At 51.2% G+C, this 20964-nt stretch overlaps 2 protein-coding genes across 8 annotated transcripts; one reads left to right on the forward strand and one right to left on the reverse strand.

The window, feature by feature from the left end:
- The first annotated feature begins 327 nt into the window (after nucleotides 1–327).
- Nucleotides 328–8206, forward strand: Arhgap9 (Rho GTPase activating protein 9). Of its 2 annotated transcripts, XM_029568802.1 has the most exons (16): nucleotides 328–643; nucleotides 949–1160; nucleotides 3361–3441; nucleotides 3831–3935; nucleotides 4157–4215; nucleotides 4364–4457; nucleotides 4635–4730; nucleotides 4892–4990; nucleotides 5216–5357; nucleotides 5440–5550; nucleotides 5986–6084; nucleotides 6234–6311; nucleotides 6451–6504; nucleotides 6745–6879; nucleotides 7330–7435; nucleotides 8009–8206. In XM_029568802.1, the coding sequence occupies exons 1-16, from the start codon at nucleotides 328–330 to the stop codon at nucleotides 8178–8180; spliced, it is 1959 nt and encodes a 652-aa protein (XP_029424662.1). In that variant the 3' UTR covers nucleotides 8181–8206. The 2 variants fall into 2 exon arrangements, with proteins under 2 accessions (XP_029424662.1, XP_017656360.1); XM_017800871.2 differs by lacking the exons at nucleotides 328–643; nucleotides 949–1160 and adding an exon at nucleotides 2356–2453.
- Nucleotides 8207–8521: 315 nt separating this feature from the next.
- On the reverse strand, nucleotides 8522–20956 carry Gli1 (GLI family zinc finger 1). 6 transcript variants are annotated; one of them, XM_029568798.1, is made up of 13 exons: nucleotides 20627–20955; nucleotides 20275–20359; nucleotides 16541–16667; nucleotides 16218–16310; nucleotides 15783–15978; nucleotides 15409–15553; nucleotides 14991–15083; nucleotides 14760–14897; nucleotides 14315–14464; nucleotides 12746–12910; nucleotides 12011–12241; nucleotides 10760–11027; nucleotides 8522–10287 (listed from the first exon to the last, which is right to left on the reverse strand). In XM_029568798.1, exons 3-13 carry the CDS (start codon nucleotides 16638–16640, stop codon nucleotides 8549–8551), a joined length of 3318 nt encoding a protein of 1105 aa, XP_029424658.1. In that variant the 5' UTR covers nucleotides 16641–16667; nucleotides 20275–20359; nucleotides 20627–20955; the 3' UTR covers nucleotides 8522–8548. The 6 variants fall into 6 exon arrangements, with proteins under 6 accessions (XP_029424658.1, XP_029424657.1, XP_008842299.1 ...); XM_029568797.1 differs by having other exon boundaries at nucleotides 20275–20407; XM_008844077.2 differs by having other exon boundaries at nucleotides 14991–15080; nucleotides 20275–20407; nucleotides 20627–20954.
- Between the last annotated feature and the right edge of the window lie 8 nt (nucleotides 20957–20964).

Genomic DNA, 20964 nt, shown 5'->3' on the forward strand with positions numbered 1-20964 from the left:
TTCCTGCCTTGCTGGCCACATAGCCCTGCTGACCACATCCTCTCACCTTATTTATATACTTCCTCATTAGACACATCACCCAGGAGTTCTCAGCCCTCCTAACCTGTGCTAACCTCTCCCACCAAGGGCTCTGTTTACTCTTTCTTCTCACTCTGGGGGTTCTGTCTTCACTAAACACACTCATACAACACACACACACACACACACACACACACACACACACACACAATCTCTTAGAACCATGACCTTCTGCCTGGAGGCACTCAGTCTTATTTCCTTCTGGATCTCCAGTACCCCTTTCTCCCACAGGTGACAGTGCTAACCACAATGCTGTCAGGCCGGTGGTGGCCAAGTACCTGGGGAAATCTAAGACTGGGACCCCAAAGTCCATCTAGGGGATCCCAGATCTGTGCCCTCTATGCCTTCACTTATACTGGGGCAGATGGCCGGCAGGTGTCTCTGGCTGAAGGTGATAGGTTCCTATTGCTTCAAAAGACCAACTCGGACTGGTGGTTGGTAAGGCACCTGGGAGCTCCCACCAGCTCTCGGCCCATATTTGTTCCAGCTGCATACATGATAGAGGAATCCTTCTCAGGCCACAGCCCAGCTGTCATTACCCACAGCCAATCCCTCAGGACTCCTGGTGAGTAAATTCTAAGCCCCACCCTCTGTCCCCCTTCACCTTCTTGTCTTTCTGGCTTGAGGGAGTTACTAAGAGTCTCCTTCTCCCTAGTTTCTGCTGACCTCTTTCTCTTGTTTTCCTCTGATCAGTCTGCTCTTATCCTCACCACAGTGATACCCCCATCCCATTGCCCTCCTCTGTCCTCTCTAGTTCCAAGCTTTCTAAGTTTCATGTCATTTTTCCATAGCCATCCTCTATATTTCTTGCAGTCCCATTGATGATCTGTCTGGTTTTATCTGCCGCCTCCCCCATTTCTCTCTTTCCAGAGTCAAAGTTGCTTCATGGCTCCCTGGAGGAACTACACCTATCTAAGACCCCCCAGGTTACTTCTGAACAGCCTCCTTCCCTTTTCTGTAAAATGTACAGAAGCTTCAGTGCGGCCAGTTTGAGACCTAGCCTCCTGAAACCCCTCAAAGAAGGGCCAGGAGAAAGATCCCTCTCCCAGAAAGACTTGGTGCCAGTGGCCAGAGCCAACATGGTGAGTAACAGCTCTTTATCCAAGCATGGTCAGTCAACTGACACTACAGCTGGAGCCTGTTCTGGGCACAGTGACAAACAGGATAGACAGCATCCCTGTCCTTAAGGGTGGGAAAGGATGACAAATACAAATAAGATGAACCTGGTGCTGATAAGCCCCAGGAAGAGGAGAGATTGATGTGGTTTGAGGAAGCACTGCACACAGAGGAAAAATGGCTTTAAGGCAAACTAAGGGATGATAGGATAGCAGGTAGCCCTGAGGGGATAGGGAGCCTCAGGAAAGAGAAAGACAGAAAGAAAGCCAACAGCTGCTTGTTCTTTCTTCCTAGGTCTTGCCTTTATATAGTGTCTTTATAAGCTAGAACACCAGCAAGTCCCCCTTGGGGGGACTGGTTAGAACTGGAAGTTCTAACTCCCTTGCTCAGCTCCTTCCCCCTTTCTATTTTGTCAGGTGGTTTTGTTGTTTGTTCTTTTGAGACAGTCTCACTATGTAGCCCTGTATGGCCTAGAACTCACTATCACTTTGTAGACCAGGTTGGCCTCAAACTCAGGGATCTTGCCTGCCTCTGCCTCCCAAGTGCAGGGAATAAAGGCATGTGCTACCACACCTGGCAAAGATTTTTATTTTATGTGTATGAGTGTTTTGCCTGCAAATACGTAAGTGAACCTTGCCAGTGTAGTGCCCATGGAGGTCAGAAGAGGGCGTTAGAGCCCCTGGAACTCGACTTATGGGTTAGCTGCCATATGGATACTGGAACTGAACCCAGGTCCTCTGTAAGAGCAGCCAGAGCTCTTAACCACTGAGCTATCTCTCCAGCCCTTGTTTTTTGAAACAGGGTCTCGCCTGGAATTCTGAGAGATCTGTTTGCCTCTGCCTCCCCAGTGCTGGGACTAAAGGTGTGTCCCACCACTCCAACCTCAATTGTCCTCCTGCCTCAGCCTCCTAAGTGCTGGGATCACAAACAAACCTCCCTCTCTCTTGATGGCAAGTGGGTGGGAAAGTGGCTCCTTTCCCTCACACTCCCCTAGCTGGGGGGGGGGGGTGTCCCTCACTATCAGGTGTTGACTTTTACTCTTTAGGATGTGAGGAAGGGGCACTCTTCTCCCCACCCCCCAAAAAAGTCTGTTCCCCTTTCCTGCTGCCCTGGGGCGGGGTTGCGTGGGGGAGGAGGGAAGTTGGCAACAGGAAGTGAGGAGAAAAGCAAAGACGGACTGTGAAGGAGAGACCTTAAAAAGCTGCTGGGGACTGGGGTTTCTACCCCTGTATGTGGGTCACCCTGGCCCAGAGCTGGTGGTGAGTAGGGGGGCAGAAGATGATTGGGAGGGCTCAGGTAGAATAACCACCTCCTTCTTCCTCCTTTTCCTGACAGGCAGGACCACAGTCCTTCATGTCAGAGCCCCCTGTATACTGTAATCTAATGGGCCTTTTCTGCAGTCCCAGGTCCCAACCCACCCCTCAGACTCTGCATCCCCTCCCCTCCCCCACTGCAAAGGCTGTGTGCCTGGGAGCTGCTCCAGACTGAAGGGAAGGCAATTCTAGAGAGACCCTGGTGCCTCTCCCTTTAGCTGTCAGACCACTGACACAATGGGCCTCAAGGAATTGGAATTTCCCCTGGAGTCTCAAGCTGGGGAATGGAGAGACTTGGGGTCCTGGTGCTAGCCAGAGGAGGAATCTGTCTCCCAGGAAGAGATTTCACACAGTTCGGAGCTGAGCCATAGTTGGGCAGGATCATACCTTGACCAAGACTGTAGACCTCTTGCCCTCTATTTAAGCCTAAACCTCATGTCAAGGCACCACAGATAGACTTGGGAGTTGCTGGATTTGGTCATTTATTTGGTCATTTTCCCAGTGTGGCCACACTGAATAAATCTTTCTCTGCTTTTGAGTATTGTCTCTTTAATTGACTTACTGAGGACAGTGGTAGAGCTTGGGTTGCTAGCACTTCCAAAGGTAAAGGCTTTGACCCTAACACTCTAGTAACAACTGGATCCCACTTCTGGGTGCTGTCCCTGTGCACAGTTACACCCAACACCTTCCCTCCTGCTTGTCTCAATGTCCCCTCTATCTCCCTTCTCCTGAACCCTAATGTAGTATGTTCTCTCTTTGGGGCTCTGAGATCAGAAGAATCAGCAAATTGTGAGATGTGTTGAGGACTGGTGAAGTGACATCTGGATGTTGCTTTGTCTCCACCTAAACCCAGAACCCTGGCTCCATGGAGCAGACAGAGACCCTGAATAGGGACAATGGTATCCTGCAACCTCAGGAATGGCCTGATCCACAGGTGAGAAACGCTCCTACTTCTCAGTCACTTGTAGAAAAAGTTAACTTTTTCTTTACTTATTTTAAATTATTTACTAATCTATTTTGTGTGTGCATTGGGGGGTGGGGTATACTTATGCCATAGTATGTCAGGGGAAGTCAGAAGGACCTTTTGGGAGTCAGTTCTCTCCTTCCACCATGTGGGTCCTGAAAATCAAATCAGACTCAGGTTTGGCAGCAGGCACTTTTACCTGCTGAACCATTTCACTAGCCTCCCGGTTAACTTTTTATGACATTCTCTTTTATGTGAGAAATTCTTCATTACCCATATCTACATCCCTCTTCCTTCTGCGGCCTGGGACCTCTAAACTGAAGGTTCCACCATCTGTTTCTTCAATTCCCAACCCTCAGGATTTACCAAGCCTCTGCCAAAGCAGCTCCTGCCTTGACCTCTCAGAACAGTCTGTAACCTTGCAGCCCCCACCAGCTCAGCCACAGCTCCGGGAGGACCCCCATGTGAGTCTCCCATGTTCTTTGAATGCCAACTTCCTCTCTGCACCATCCACAACTCCTGCTCCCCCAAAAAACATTTTCTTCTTTTGGGGTGTCCTCTCTTCTTGTCTCCCCACACCCCAAACTTTATAGGGCCTCATTCCTGGGAGACGCCTTAAGGAGAGCCATTGGTGACTGTGGGTGGCACAGGGTGGCTTACAGACATTACTCTGTATCCTTCCCAGGAGGAAAAGTCAGGCCTACTCAACATGACCAAGATTGCCCAAGGAGGGCGCAAACTCAGGTGAGGAAGAATGTGCTAGTGCCGTGGGCTGTTGGATTTGTAGGGTACAGCCCCGGTGCCTAGGAGCACACTCCTGGTGTGATTCTAGAATGACCTTTTAAACAACCACCACTGCCCCCACTCCGCCCCATCTTCTCCTCCCCCACAGGAAGAACTGGGGCCCAGCTTGGGTGGTGTTAACTGGTAACAGCCTGGTGTTCTACCGTGAGCGGCCGCTGTCGAGTGCGCCCTCCCAAGGCTGGGTGAGTACCAGCCTGGGGCGCAGGAGGGGTTTGGGGTTACTTGATCTGCCGACTGAGGTGGGGGAAGCGGGTGAGGAGACCAATGGAGGAGATAAAGGAATGAGGAAGCATCTCACCTCCTGCTAGAGGGAAACAGGAAACAAACCCCGTAGCCTCAGTTTCTCCCCCAATTGCCAGGCTCCAGCTGGTAGCAGACCCGAAAGTAGCGTGGATCTGCGCGGGGCGGCCCTGGCTAACGGCCGCCACCTGTCGAGCCGGCGAAACGTCCTGCACGTGAGTGACATCCCGTGCGTCCCCCACAAACTGGCGCAGGGTGGGCGGGGTGACCCGGGCGCACACCCAGCCTTCCGCTTGGTTCTCCTGCGGGGCTTGGCTGCTTTTTAGGCTCTCTGGGCTGACAAGCTTACACTTCCCACCCGACCCCCGCTCCCCAGATCCGGACGGTCCCTGGCCATGAGTTCTTGTTGCAATGGGACACGGAGACGGAGCTGCGAGCCTGGCACCGCGCGCTGCGGGAGGTCCTCGAACGGCTGGTTAGGACGGGGCAGACCCAGGGAGGGTGGGGTCGGCGGGGCCGAGGGAATGGGGAGCGACACTTAAAGGAACTCGGGATAAGGCTATCTGGGGTGGAGCCCTGACCTTGACTTGGGATGGAATGTGGGGGTGGGGGTCTCTGCCATAGGTTAGTCTCCTTGCTTCGAGCTTAGGGTGCAGATTTCTCTCTCTTCCAACCTCCCTCCGCGCCCGCCCGGGTCTAGGACCGGGAGAACCCCCTGGAGCTGCGCCTGTCGGGCTCGGGACCCGCAGAGCTGGCAGAGCTGAGCGCTGGAGAGGATGAAGAATTGGAGTCCGAGCCGGTGACCAAGTCCCTGATGCGGCTTAGCAGCCGAAGAACTTCCAGTATGGAGCGGACCCCTGCCTGGGTGCACAGAAAGGGTCCTCCTCCAGCGACTGCTCAGATTTAACTCTACCTGACTTTCAGGTCGATGTGCCGATGGCACAGAGCAGAAGAACCGTGTTCGGAACAAACTAAAGCGGCTTATCGCCAAAAGACCAACCTTGCAAAGCCTCCAAGAGCGGGGCCTGTTCCGAGGTAAGGTGGGGCACTGCTGTTTGGGCGGCTTTAGTAGTGTTTTTTTGTTTTGTTTGGTTTTGGTTTTCAGATTTTGTTGTTGAGACAAAGTCTCAAGTATGTAACCCAGGCTCTCCTCAAACTTGGGCAATGATCCTCCTGCCTCACCCTCCCAAGTCTTGGGATTCCAGGAGTCAGCCACCAAATCTGGCCTGGTTAGTGTTTTTAACGTTCCTAATCTGAGCATTAACCAGTTCCACAGATGTGAAAACTTTAGAGAGGCTTAAAGTAGAGATTCCCAGAGCTAGATTACAGTCTTCTGACATTCCAGCTTTTCTTCCTTATTCATTATTTGAAGGACAGAGGGATGCCTTTTTGTCCCCCACGAGGGCCAGCCCCACTTGAGCATTGCCTTTACTGATAATACTCTTCCCACCTGACTCACTACCTCCTCAGATCAGGTGTTTGGCTGCCAGTTGGAATCACTGTGCCAGCGGGAAGGGGATACAGTGCCCAGCTTTGTCCGGCTTTGCGTTGAGGCAGTGGATAAAAAAGGTTATTTTCCCACAGACTTCAAAATCTTCCCTTTCAAGGCCTAGAATCCCTCCCTCATCTCTGTCCTCCTATTGACTCCTGTCTTCCCCAGATCCCTCACATACTCTATTTAGAGTAGAGTCCTCATCTGCTTCTGCCTCATCTCCTAGGTCTAGATGTAGATGGCATTTACCGCGTGAGTGGAAACCTGGCAGTGGTCCAGAAACTCCGCTTTCTCGTGGACAGAGGTGAGGGCTTGGGAGAAGTGGTGGATCTGAGAACCTCATACCTCAGAACTAGTATGGTTCTGGGGTAGGGAGCTGGAAGAGCATTTCTGCCTAGAACTTCATGTCTTAAGTTTGTGATGACTTCTCATACTTGTTGCAGAGAGGGCAGTAACCTCTGATGGGAGATACATGTTCCCAGAACAGCCTGGACAAGGTACTTATATGGGAAGCCCCTCAGACTCCTAAAACTTCCTTATATATCTTCCTTGTACTCCACGGATTCCCCCACGTTCTGTCCCTGGGAAGCCTGTCCCCATCCCAATTTTGCTATTATGCCCTACTGTGAACTTTTACCAAATTTCTGTTTTGACAGGTTTTCCCCCTAGAACTTCTGGCCTCTGAGTCTAGCTTTCTCTAGCTTTTTATGAGCCCTGAACCTCTTTTTTCCTTCTAGAAGGCAGATTAGATTTGGACAGTGCTGAATGGGATGACATTCACGTGGTCACTGGAGCCTTGAAACTTTTTCTCCGGGAGCTGCCCCAGCCTCTGGTGCCTCCACTGCTGCTGCCCCATTTTCGAGATGCCCTTGGTAAGGGTTAGGAGCTTTGGACAACATCCCTGACAGGGAGGACATGAGAAGTAAAGAATAGAATAGACAGTCCCTTCCATCTTTACTGCAAAGATGGAAAATAATTCATGTGCCAAGTCCAGTTGTTTTAGAGGTGAGTGTGTGTGCATATGTGTGTGTGCGTGTGTGTGTGAAGGGCTGGGTTGACAAGAATTCTGAGGCTGCAGCTGGACTATATGAAAAAGTTGAGGGTTGAGGTGTAGCTCAGTGTTATATTGTGTTTAGTATGTGTAAGGACTTGCGTTCACTGTCTGGTACTAAAAAAGAATAAATAAATACATAAATAAATAAAAACTGTGCTAGACAAAATGGTATCTTCCATGGGCACAGGAAAGAATAGTGAATTTGCCCACCCTGTTCTAACATTTCCCTAATTTCACTCCCATGTCCCTCTTACCACTCTCTTTCTAGCATTTTCTGAGTCAGAGCAGTGCCTCTCTCAAATACAAAAATTAATAGACTCGTTGCCGAAGCCCAACCGTGACACTCTTCAGTACCTCCTGGAACATTTATGCAGGTCAGGAAGACTGAACATTTTTGCTCATGCCGGGGAGGATGGAGTGGGGCATTCAGTAAAGACTCTAATCTGAAAGTAGGATAGAGATAGGGGAGTATTGACATATGTCCAAGCTTTTGACTAGCTCTGCATCAAATGGGAAAATGAGAACCAGACAAGCCAAGGGATGCTATGAGAGAAATAAGGGAATTCTTATCTCTTCCTTCCCTCTGCTTTAGTTTCCTGTTGGGACAGTGATGATGGCTTGTTTGGCCTAGCTGGGTTTGGGCAGTGACCTTTGAAAGGGGAGGGCCATTTGAATGCAAGCCTTCCACATTGTCAATTGAAAGGACTCTAGGGGCCACCCTGAAGCTGAGAACCAGGCAGTTAGCTGACTTGTACGGCCAGATTGTGTCCTGAAGGTTTCTCCACATGTTCTCTGTTCCTTTTTAAGCTTTGTCCTTGATTTTTTTAGCCAGCATGTGGAGGGATCCCAGAGCAATTTCTGTCCCATTCAAACCTAAGAGGGTTAGTTTTATTGGTTTGAAGTGGGTAGCTATTGCCTATCTCCCCTTTGCTTGGCTTTGCTCCCAGGGTGATAGCACACTCAGATAAGAATCGCATGACTGCCCACAACCTGGGAATTGTGTTTGGACCAACCTTGTTTCGACCGGAGCAGGAGACATCTGACATGACAGCCCATGCATTCTACCCTGGACAGCTGATCCAGCTGATGCTCACCAACTTCACCAGCCTCTTCACCTGACTCAGGCAAGAGGACACCATTTCCAAAGATCTGTCAGCTAGTCTTTGAAGGGGGTGGCAGGTGTTCTGTTTTGGAGACACCCCTGTAAACTGCTTCCCAAAGGACACTCTTCAACTTCTTGAGGTTGACCTAAGGTATTAGAAGACATTCTCAGAAAAGTGTATGGATCCCCTACCTTTTCTCTGACCAAGATAACACATAAAAGCACTTCTCTCTGCATTCCTTTATTGTCAGGAAACTGTGTCATTATTAAAATTTCTCCCTGGAACATATACAGACTAAATACATTCCCCAGCCCATATCTCCCATCCTTGGGCACCTCATGCAGCTATTTAGGAAACATGATCTGATTGGACCTTGGTGTCCTCTTAGGCACTAGAGTTGAGGAATTGTGTCTCTCCAGGTAAAGATCCCAGTAAGACACTCATGTTACCCACAGCCATGTTGGGGGGCCCAGAGGAAGGTGGGGTATGTTCAGAGCTGTCCCCTTGCTCATGGGAAGGACTCAGCCCCTGGGCCTCATCCAGAATAGCCACAAAGTCCAGCTGAGTGTTGTCTAGATCAAGAGAGTCCAGAGGGTTACACACCTGCCCTTCAGGAGGAGGGTACAAGGCAGGACCTGCTCCTAGCCTGCCTACTTCAGGGTGGCCACAGCTGGGATTGGCACCCCCCACCTTGAGGGGCCCATAGCAAGGGGGTAATGGAGGCAGAAGCCGAGGTGGCGCTTCTGCCCTATGGGAAGGCCTGTTTATCCCCAATGCAAAAGTTTCATGACATGGTGAAGGGGTGGGATAGGAGCCTGATTTATGATTGGGCAAGGTAGGTGCAAAGCCAGGTCCATACGTAGCCATTGGGGCTTTGGTAGGACTTGGATTAACCTGGGAACCCCCAAGAAACTTGGGGCCTTCATAAGGAGGTTCTTGGATGGGGGGCCCTTCCTGGCCTCTGCCCTCCCACAGCAATTCCTGTTGAGACTGAACATAATTACACATAAGCTGAGCTTTGAGCTGTCCTGTGGAATGAGAGGGGGACTCAAAATCCAGGCCAGGCCTGGGCTCTGAAGAAAGGTAACTAGAAGGAGGCTGGGGATAGGGACTTGACTGGGGATACTGGGGAGGAGGAGGTTGGGGATAGTGAGAGAATGGAGGTTGCAAGCATGGAGGCCCCTCACTGGGGTGAGCATTGAGGCAGGGTGCCAGTCTAGTGGAGTGAGACTCTACTGGGCACCCTTGTTCTGGCTTCACCTGCACTTGTCCATAATGTTCAAGTTGAGGACACTGGCTATAGGCTCCACCTGGAACCTTAGTGCCTGGGTACATCCCAGAGTGGGAAGGGAACTCACCCCATGTTTCTGGGGTGGGGTCAGGATAGGAGACCTGCTGAGGACAGGGGCCAGAGCCAAAATTTATAGGTGGACCAGGCCCAAGAGGCAGGGAACCTGGACCACTAGCTCCATAAGGCCCAGCTGCTGTCCCCTCAGGTCCCCCATATCCCAGAGTATCAGCAGATGAAAAGTCCATGTATGGGTTCAAACCACTGCCCATCATGGAAGTTCCAACCTCTGGCTCCTCCCGAAGCTCTCTATTATCCATGGCAATGTTCTCAGTGATGCTGGGAGGCTGTGGTGAATAGACAGAGGTTGGGAGGTGGGGATCAAAGTTCTGTCCTCCTGTTGCCACACTAGGGGTTGTGTGGACACAGCCCAAGCTCTTGAACCGCTGGACTCTGGCTGGAGCAGGGCGGTCAGCAGCCCGGGCTGGGTCACTGGCCCTCCGGGTGACCCCTACATTGGGGTTGTATCCTGGATATTCAGCTCGGTTTCTCCAAGGTGGTGCAGGAAGACCCCCCATTCGGTCCAGGCTGGGTGCTGTAGTGGGTGGAGTACCACTCCCCCTGGCTGAAACGGATCTTGCCCGGAGCATGTAATGCTGGGCAGGCATGAGGCCAGGCAGGGAGGGTGCTCCATTCTCTGGTGGGGATCCAGGAGGGAAAGGGGAGGCCAGGGAGGAGCGGCGGCTGACAGTATAAGCAGAACTAATGCTGCTGGAGCTGCTGCTGCGACGGTCAAGGGAGACTGGGGGGCCCAGACGGCGTGACACAGGTGTGACTGCAAGTGACAGGGGAGAAGAAGCAGGTGGTTAAAGAGCCCCCTTCATTCTTACCCTCCTTTTCCCACAGGATAGCCTTGATCTGGAGTCCCAAGATAGAGTCCTAGGCTTAATCCTAACTACTTGGTCTGTCTCCCACTTCTCCAATGCCTGTATTTGCTTCTGGGTCACCAGGATTCCAGGCAATCACATGGATTGTACACTGATGCACAATCATGAGCATGCTCTGCTCATAGATGTAATGAACTCTCCGTCCTCCTGCCCCAGCCTCGTGTTGGTATTACAGTTGTCTTCCATCACACCTAGCTGTATGTTATAATTTTCTGATAGATAGAAGGAAAAATTTGAGGAAGGGAAGCATTTTTCTAATTACACAGAGATACCATGTAGCAGCTCTAAGGGAGACCTCCTCCCAACCTCAAGGTAGGTCCACAGCTCAGCACAGCCACACCTCCCACACCCAGGTCTCACCAGTATGGGTCAAGCTGGGCAGTTTGAGACCCCGGGGACCTGTTGGCCGGAGTTGATGCAGCTGGTCCAGCCTGAGGTTCTCAAGGCGGCGAAGAGTAGAGAGTCCAGTGCTAGCAACACAAGGCCCTTCGTCCAAGCTGGACAGGTCCTCGGTGCTGCCCCCCGCATTGCCAGTCATTTCCACTCCGCTGTCAGTATTGGCTGCACTGCCTGCCGGAGAGTGGTCACTGCTACAGGAAGACTGTGCTCCAGGGCTTGGCTGTGGCTTCTGTGGGGAAGATGAGAGTTCAGGGTGGCACCTTCTCCCATGTCTCCTTGGTGAATGGCTGAAGCCTGTGTCCGAGTGACTGCAAGGGCTGAGGACAGGCATACAAATTTAGAAAGGGCTGAGCAGGTGAGAAGTTAGGGCAAACTGGAAGAAAGTATTTGAGAAGGGCTCATGCTGGAGTGCAGACTTCTAGGGCTCCATTCTTACGCTTAGTCTTATGAACTTGGGCAATTTCTCTCTGCCTGCTTCCTCATCTGAAAATGAAGAGTAAGTTCCTTTCTTATGCTTTTGTGAAGAGTACAGGAAATACGCATGTCAAAGACTTGAAACTTACTAAGTGCTATTTAAGACTGAGTCTTAGCCAGGCGTGGTGGCGCACGCCTGTAGTCCCAGCACTCGGGAGGCAGAGGCAGGCGGATCTCTGTGAGTTCAAAGCCAGCCTGGTCTACCTAGTGAGTTCCAGGACAGTTCAGGCTACAGCGAGACCCTGTCTCAAAAAGACCAAAAATAAATAAATAAATAAATAAATAAATAAATAAAATAATAAAGAAAAAAAAAAAAGATTGAGTCAGCCCGGTGTGGTGGCACACGCCTTTAATTAGAGGCAGAGGCAGGCAGATCACCTCTGTGAGTTCAAGGCCAGTCTGGTCTCCATAGCCAGCTGGGGCTACAGGGAGACCCTGTCTCAAAAAAAAAAAAAATCGAGTCTATAGGGGACTGAGGATTTGCTTAGTGGTAGAGCATGAGCAAGGTTCATATTCCCAGAGGTACAACTCTCCTCACCAACCCCCTTCCCCCAAATTGTGAATTTGCTGGACCAATTAAACAACTGACAGTTGTAACATCCTTGGATTTAGGGTCAGCCCTGGAGCAACACTGAAACTAGAGAAAGGTGGAAGAATGATGTAGGAGGGGATGCTTCTAGGAAGGGGCTAAAAATAGGTCAGCAGGGTATGTTGGCAAGGCTGCCTGGGCTGGCTCACCATGGCACCCTCGGGCACAGCCAGTCTGCTCTCTTCCCTGATGGGCCCTCCTTCTCTTTCTCGCTTGGGCTCCACTGTGGAAAGGGATGGTGCCCGTGGCAAGGGGCCATCCCCTCGATGCCGCTTGGTCACATGAGCATCAGGACCATGTACCGTCTTGACATGTTTTCGGAGTGAGCTGGGGTCTGTATAGCGCTTGGTACAGCCAGGGAGCTTGCACACATAGGGCTTCTGTTGAGTGGAAAGCCAAGGTAGAAGGCCAAGGGATCAACGGAAGAAGATTGGGGTAGGGGCGGGATATGTGATGACAAGGCAGGTAAGAGGGAGGAACACACAGCATCCAGGGAAGCAAGGAGAGTGTATATCCTTGGGTAGAGTAAATCATGAGGCTTAATGGAGGATTAGGAAAACGGATGGCTTGGACCTAGGAAAGATGAGGTCATCCCAGGGCTGTGAGACCACATAAATTCAAAGGTTGAAGGGGCTGGGCGGAGGGGGGGCGGGGGGGGTCTCTTCTAGGTCACATCTGTTTTAGATTGACCTCTTGGCTGAATAAAGGAAAAAATGGTTTAAGTGGAAATTCTTGATTTCAGAAAAGCCTTCTCTGGATGAATTACATAGCAGGGGAACTCACCTCTGTGGAGTGGGTATTGAGTTAAAGGGTTTCTTGGGGAGGGGGTTTCTGCCAGTAGGTACCTTCTGAAGTAGGGAGAGTCTCTTAGTTGGGGCATTCACCTCATTAGAGTGGGTTCGATTCTGATGCTTGGCGCGGTCGCTGGCGTTGCTGAAGGCTTTGCTGCAGCCCTCGTGCTCACACATGTAAGGTTTCTCACCCGTGTGTGACCGAAGATGCGTCTTCAGGTTTTCAAGTCGTGAGTATGATTTCCGACACCCTTCAAACTGGGGAATGTGAAGGGGGTCACGTAACAGTCCTCAGACAGAGCATGGAGCCTTAAGGAAGTCCAAATCTCAAAAGAGATATATACTAGAGAATATAACCAAAACCAAATGAACAAAAAAGGGAGAGCACTGGGTCCTAAAAGAATGCTAGAATAAAGGGACAAGGGCAGACAGGCGATAAAGGAAGAAAAACAGCTGGAAACAGCATGAACATGGAGGGGTTATTGGTAAGTAATGATTTCCCTGCTCAGAGTTTAGACTGTCCCAGAATGGGAGAAAACAGGCTTACATGAGTGTCCTTCATCCTTGATGCAGGGCTTATTTACTAGGCAAAGTAGTAGGAAGAGTACCAAGGGGCCACAGAACTTTAAAGAACTCATAAACATGTTTTAATTTCCTTTAAAAATCAAAGAGAAGTAGCTGGCATGGCAGCACACGCCTTTAATCCCTGCACTTGGGAGGCAGAAGCAGGCGAATCTCTGTGAGTTCAAGGCCAGCCTGGTCTACATAGAGAGTTCCAGGCCAGCTGGAGCTACAAGAGAGACCCTGTCTCAAAAAGACGAAAAAAAACAAAAAAAAAAAAAAAAAAAAAAAAAAAAAAGGAAGCTGGGTGTGGTGATGCATGCCTTTAAATGCCAACACTCAGAGGAAGACACAGGCAGATCTTTGTGAGATCCAGGCTAGTCTGGTCTACTTAGTGAATTTCCAGCCAGCTGGGGCTAGAAGGAAACCCTGTCTCAAAATAAAATAATGGGGGAAAATATGCCTTTTGATTGAATAATTTTCTTATTTTGTTTTTATTGTTGCTGCTGCCTACATTAGCCTCCAACTCTTAATCCTCCTTCCTCAGCCTCCCAATTGCTAGGATTACAAGTGTGTGCCATCACAACAAGAATATATTTTAGGGCCAGGGACATGGCTCAGTGATTAAAGGTTCCTGTTGTCACGTCTGACAACCTGAGTTTGTTCCCTGGGACCCAAATAGTAGGAGAGAACCAACTCCCCCAATTTGTTCTCTGACCTTCACATGCTCACAGTGGCACACAAAACCCTCCAAAAATAAATAAAAATATAATTTTAAAAAGAAGATATCCTGAGCTGAGCGTGGTGGTGCATGCCTTTAATTCTAGCACTCAGAGAGGCAGAGGCAGGTGGATCGCTGTGAAATCAAGGCCATCCTTGTCTACACAGCAAGTTCCAGGCCAGCTGGGGCTACGGGGAGACCCTGTCTCAAAAAGACAAAAAAGGAAAAGAAAACATATCTTATGATATTAGATATGTTAATCTTTCATAGTCTTAAGATTTTAACGTTTGCTTTTGAAGGAAGGGGACCTATGAAGGCAAAAGTCTGCCTTGGACCCTACCTTGATGGGGAGCCAATTTAGGGAGAAACGGGTGCCTCACCGTGCACTTGTGTGGTTTCTCGCCCGTGTGTCTGCGCATGTGCACCACCAACATGTACTGGGCTTTGAAGGGCCTCAGCTCCCTGGAGCAGCCCCCCCAATGGCACACGAACTCCTTCCGTTCCCCATGGATATGCTCACTGTTGATGTGCTGAGGAAGAAGACACAGCGGCTCTCCAAGATTCCCTATGTCCTCAAACCCAGACCACATCACATCCCCTTCAGCCCCCTATTCCTCCTCTGTGCCACCACTTGGGGGAAGAAGGGGTAGGAGGGCAGCATACCCCACATCTCAGATCTAGCAAAGTTACAGCCTCTGAGCTTTTACCTGCTGGAATAAGCATGCAACCTGACTCAGTATCTTTGAAACTCCTGTCTTCCAGACCACAATGTCCCAGTCTACTACAAGCTCCCCCCAACCATCTATGTTACCCCCTGGGGCTCACGTGGACCAGCTGCTCCTGGGAGTCAAACTCCTGGCTGCAGCCATCCCATCGGCAGTCAGTCTCATACACAGACTCAGGCTCAGGCTTTTCCTCTCTCTCCAAGTCCTCTCTCCCATCCAGCATCCCCAGCAGGGGATCCTTAGGGCAATAAAGGCAATCTTAGGGTTAATTTTGGGTGGAAGCTTTTCTTTTGCTCAGGTTCCAGAGGGAAAACCCTGCCCTTCTCCCTACCTGTGTGCCTGTGGAGTTGGGGCTAGACATGTCACCTTCCAAAGGCTCCTCTGGGCACTTGCCAACCAGCAGGTCCAGCTCTGACTTCAGCTTCTCCAGAGGAAGAGGTGAGGGTGATGAGGGTAGAAGGAGGTAGAGGAAGCCGCCAGGTCTTTCTTCCCTAGGGCCCCCACCCACCCAAATAGCAGGAATCCCTGAATGTGGAAGGTACTTCCTTCTCAGTCTGCACTGGTAAATAGGATGAGCAAAAGGCATGGTCTCATCTGGTAAAGTCTGTAAAACCCCCACATCCATACCTCTACTTTTCTAGTACTGAAAACTTGCATATCTGTTGTCTTTCAATTTTCCCCTGTTTACTTTTCCTCCCACCTATCCTGGGCTGCGAAAAATGAAACATTTTGGTAAGATGGAGCCTCACCTGGCAGGTTGGGTGTGGTCCTCGGGACTGCGGATGCAGCATCATTCCACCCCGAGTGGAGTCATGTGGAACACAGGGCTGGACCCCGAAGGAAGGTGAGGTCCCTTTTTGGTGATTCATCTGGGATGGGAATCCTAGTGATGGGCTAGGTGAAGAGGAGGCTGTTATTTAAGCCTATCAGTCACAGAAGTCCTTAGACTATTTGTAGGTTTCTGGAAGACTTGGTTGAGGAAACCCTGGGGAAGTTCTGAAAAGGGTTCCAGTACTTTGGAAGGGATAAGGATTCAAGTTTGGTTGGGGAATTGGAGGGCCTGAGTCTTCTAATAGGTTTCAGTAGAGATTTTAGGGGTGCCTTAGCCCAAGGCTGCCAGCACCTCATGGTGCCAATGGAGAGATGGCCATAGGAACCTCCTGGAGATGTGCAGCGTGAGTTGATGAAGGCCACGAGGGAGCTGGGTGAGGTTCGGATAACTGTCTGCAGGTCCAGGCTGGCATCTGAGAGAGGTGAGATGGAAAGTGCCCGCTTCTTGGCCAACTTGACTACACTCCGGGGAGGAGGAAATAATGGCCCTAGGGCAGAAGACAGAAGGTGGATATGGTAAAGGCATGTGTTTCCATGCACTCAGCATGTAGGTCCTGACTCCAAAGAATGTTTGTGCTGTGCTCTACCTAGGACCTCTTGGTAGTTTTCTGATCTCTCACATCTCTGGTCATTTCTTCCTCTGAGTTAGGTCCTTGCCCTCCCACTTTCTCCTTCAGAACAAGTCCCAGAGAAGCAGAGAGGAAAGAGATATTGCCCAAGTTCTCACCCTCAGTGCTGCTGTTGGTCTCTCTGGTAGACTCATAACCTTGGGGACCCGACATGAAATTGGCTTGATGGCAAAAGGGCAAGCCAGACAGCCCTAGAAAAGAGAGACTGCTGGAGTGGGGGATTTGAATGGGGAATACAGGCCTCACCTGGAAATCCCAGGTGAGATCAGACTCCAGACTTCAAGTATATATGACATAGGGTTTCAAAATCTGCCTATAGATGGTATGTTAGCATGGGATAGGGATGGGCTGAGAGGGCTCCTAAGGCTGGGTGAGAGAGCTGCCAAGTCCTCAAGGCCCAAGGACTGGTAAATGCACTAACCTTCTGTCCCCATGTTGGGGACCCCTTGGCTGGGGAGGGAACGGAGACAGCACGGGTCACCATAGTTACTGACTGGTGGTGGGGTCACTGAGTTGAACATGGTTTCTCAGAGGAGGATGTGGGAACACTGCAGAAAGGGAAGGTAATTTGAAAGTTATAAAGATGGAAAGAAACAGAGAAGAAAAAAAATAATCTCAGGCACAGGACCTTGGCCAGCATGTTCCATGTGCCCCTAACCCCTCCAAGACATTGGTCATGGAAATCAAGTTGAAAACAATGCCATTCAGCTGGGTTAAGAAGAAACATCCCGCGCTTGAGAGATGGCTCAGTGGGTAAAGTGCTTGTCACACCAGCCTGACAACCTGAGTTTAATCTCTGTATCCCATGTAAAGGTGGAAGGAAAAATCCAACTCCACAAAGTTGTCTTCTTCCACATGTGTGTGGTGGAATGTATGCCCCCCTCACTAATAACAAGTAATAATAATAAAATTCATTTTTTTAAATTTTATGTGTATGTGTCTATTGCGTGCATGTAGGTAAGTGCACCGGTGTCGTGCAATGCCCAAGGAAGACAGAAGAGCTTGTCGGATCCCCTGGAACTAGAGTTACGGACAGTTGTTAGCTGCCATGTGGGTGCTGGGATTCGAACCTGGATCTTCTGCAAGAACAGTCAGTGTTCTTAACCACTGAACCATCTCTCCAGCCCCAATAATAAAATTCTTAAAAGAAGAAACACTCTTGGCACTGGAGAGATGGCTTGTCAGTTAAGAGCAATGGCTGTTCTTGCAGAGAACCTAGGTTCAATTCCCAGCACCCACATGGCAGCTAACAACCATCTGTAACTCCAGTTCCAGGGGATCCAATGTCCTTTTCTGACCACTGCTGCCATTGCACACCATGGGTGCACTTACATACATGCAGGCAATACACTCATACAAATAAAAACAATAAAGTATTTTTAAAAAGAAGAAACACGGGGCTGGAGAGATGGCTCAGCAGTTAAGAACACTGGTTGTTCTTGTAGAAGACCTGGGTTTGAATCCCAGCACCCACATGGCAGCTAACAACTGTCTGACAGCCTCTTCTGTCTTCTGCCCGCATTGCACGACACAGGTGCACTTACCTACATTCAGGCAATACATCCATACACATAAAATAAAAATATTTAAAAAAAAGAAGAAACTCTAAAGAGGCAGAATCAGCCTTTCCTTCTTGGGGATCTTTTGGGGAATTGAGTAGGCTCATGAGCTGTATACACTGTGTGCGCTGTTGAATGTTTATGGACTAATTGAGCCAACATGAGATCTAGGTGATTTTAAAGCCTTGCACTCTCCACCGCTACTTGCTCTGGCGAAGGGCCAACTTTGAGCCCTTGGGAGAACACAGGGAGAGACGGACTTCAGGCCCAGGGCTGCTCTGCCTGAGCTCCTTCCAGTCCTTTTCCTTCACTTGCCCCGGGTCCAGGAAAGACACATGTGCAGTCTCTCCAGTGTCCCAGCAGAGGGAGACCTCGCTTAAGTCCAGACAGGCTGGCGGGGCTAGAAACGGAGCACAAATGATCTATTTGCCTTTTAGACAGAAAACTGAGTGTTGGAGGGAGTAAGGCTTCTGAGCCGAACGTCTCTGGTCTGTTAAGTAAAAAGGATAGAAGCCGAAGTCATTCTGAAGTAGTTTGGATCTAGGCACACCTAACTCTTTTAGTCTCTACTTTGGAACTTACTGGAAAGGGACTTTGAGGAAAGGCTTCATTAGAATGAAAAGAAACGAAGTCATCATCCATTAGAAAGAAGTAGTGAGAAAGAAATGGTGCCGCGGTCCGGTTTTTTTCAACTTTCAGTCTACACTCCACCCCAGGTTTTTCGGTCTTCCGGGAGCCGAGGGTGGGGCGGGGCGGGGTGGGGTGGAGAACCACCGGGAGCGGGCCCGGCCCGCGCGGTGGGTGATCTCGGGATGCTGGGATTTAGGGTGAGGGCGGGGTAAAATGGGGAGCGGAACCTGGACCCTATCACCCAGCCCAAGCCCGGTAGCCAGGGCTGTCCCCTTGCTAACTCCTCCTTTTCCAGCTGAGACTCGTATCCCGCATCCAAGACCTCCCAACTCGACCTTGGCACTAACGTTGGGGGGTGGGGGGCACAGCTGGCTGGCAGCTGGATGAGGGGGCACGACTCCCGCCTCTTTCCTCTATGACTCACTCTAGAGAAGGAGGCAGACTCACAAAAGACCCCCAAACCTTAGGGGCTTCCCCAAAGATGCCACTCTTATCTTCCCACTGCCTGGCCTCTCCAGGAGCTGGGATGGAAATGGACGACAGCCCTCTTCGCCCACGCGTGCCACAGCCTACAACCACGTCTCCCCCTTCATACTAGTAAAGATGTCGCTAATTTTCTCAGCTTCAGTAAAGTTTTTGAGGGGTATGGGTGAGCGGGAAAGATGGGACAGGGAGCCCTCAGAATAGCCCTGCCAGAGCCCCAAATTATCTTCAGTGTCTGGTGTCTAAGTTCTGGAGTCCTCTACGTACCCCCTCACCCCAACTCCCAGGAGCCGGCCCCACCCCCTTCTCCCGGTCCCGCCTTCCCCGCCCCCGTGCCTTCTCGGCCCACCCAAGTCGCCGCCGCAGGCTCTGGCTGCAGACCGCTCAGCTTCCCCCGCCCGCCCGGGGAGCCCAGTCAAGCGAGTTGGGGGGGGGTGAGGGGCGGAACATTCTTCTCCCAGCACAGAGCATCCAGAAAGCAAGCCGGGGCGCCCTGCGGGGTGGGGGCAAATACTGTTGGCGAGTGGGGTCCCTAGAGTGGGATGGGAAAGGAAAAAAAACTAGAAATTACAGAGAAAGAAGTGCCCGAGTAAATAGAATAAGGTGTGTATGGAGAGGACACCTAGGATTTCGGAGTATTTCAGCCAGCTTCCTAAGGGTTAACCCCGATAGACCCCCGGGAACCCCCTAGTGACGTCAAGGGCGGGGTCTGAGTCGAGGGCAGGGATGCCGCGGAGATAATGGGGGGGGTCCCCTGTGGACCCCGCCCCCTAGGGAAAACCACCCTTGTTCCGGACACTTTTCCCCCAGGAAACTGCCCATTCTCCCTGTAATGGAAGCAAAGACCTATCCCATAAAGACCCCAGTTCTCCAGACCCCTAAAACCATCAGTCTCAACAGGGTCCCCTTTCCCTAATTCTGTCCCCAAAGCTAACTGTCCAGAGTTGATTGTTTCGGGGTCATGGGGCCTGAAAGAGGATTCAGAGCGGGTGAGGGGGGGCAAGGGCAGGCAGGGTGGTCTGAACCAGAGGAGGGGCCTCGGCTCCCCTTGGGGGGGGGCAACGGGGATATACAAGCTGGCAGCGGCCAGTGGTCCCACGCAGCCCCAGTAGGGGTCTCCCGGCGGCTCGCTTCAGCTGCCCCGGTGGTCTAGAGGTCAGAGGGTCAACACAAGGTCTCCCTAGCTCTTCCTAAGGGCCCTGCCCGCAGTCCTAGGGACTTAAAAGCCCCAAATTCCTAGAGATTTTTCTAAGGCCTAGACTACATGTCAGGCAACCCCTCCAGGCTCCTTCCTGGTCCCAAAACACTTTTCCCCCCAATGCAAGCATCCACCGGCACATCTGTCATAATATAGGTCAGGGGTCCAAGCCCAGCTGGGCCCCAGTGACTTTGTTGCCTCTCATACTCCTATCCCCATCCCATCCTTAGCTCCCTCCTTTGCAGTCCGTCCTCTCTATTCAGAAATACGCCCGTACAGACACACCTGGAGTTCCCCTCTCTACCACGCAGACCTCCAACCGGCCGTCCCAACAGCCTCTTCATCCCAACTTCATGAAAGGAAGATGTTTCTAATATGTGGGAGAGGCGGAGACAAAGAGAGCCGAGACAGACACAGACTGTCAGAAGAAAAAGAGGAGATAACAGAGAAAAAGAGACACAAATTAAAAAGAAAAACCAGACTTTCTAATAGCTCGCCCCAGTTTCTCCCACCCCATTTTGCCTCTGCGCCCCAGGTCTCCTTCTGGGATAGGATGAGTCCCCAGGCGTCAGAGCATCTTCTCAGCCCCCTCCCCCATCGCTCCCAGGTGGTCCCCCCCTCCTGCCCCCCTTCTCACCTCCGTCGAGGCGCAGGACTCGGGATGCTTGGTCCAGGACTGGAAACTGGTCTGGGGCGGGGGGTCGGCCGCGAGGGGGGGGGCGACAGGGCCAGGGCAACGCAGCTTCAATGCCTCCCCACCCCCCCCAACCTGGCCCCCAGCCCTCGCGCCGGCCCAGCCGGCAGGGCTGAGAGCCGGGACCACCCGCGAGAAGCGCAAACTTTTTTTTCCTTTTGCAAAAACTTTTTCTCGCTCTATCCACTGGCGCGCCGCAACTTCCCGCTCACTTCGCTTCTATATCCCTCCTTCTGGCCGGTTCTAGATGAGGTGGGGTGGCTAGATGCTAGAGAGGGGGT

The sequence above is a fragment of the Nannospalax galili genome, unplaced genomic scaffold, assembly GCF_000622305.1.
Source record: "Nannospalax galili isolate Female #2095 unplaced genomic scaffold, S.galili_v1.0 scaffold340, whole genome shotgun sequence".
Taxonomy (NCBI): Eukaryota; Metazoa; Chordata; class Mammalia; order Rodentia; family Spalacidae; genus Nannospalax; species Nannospalax galili.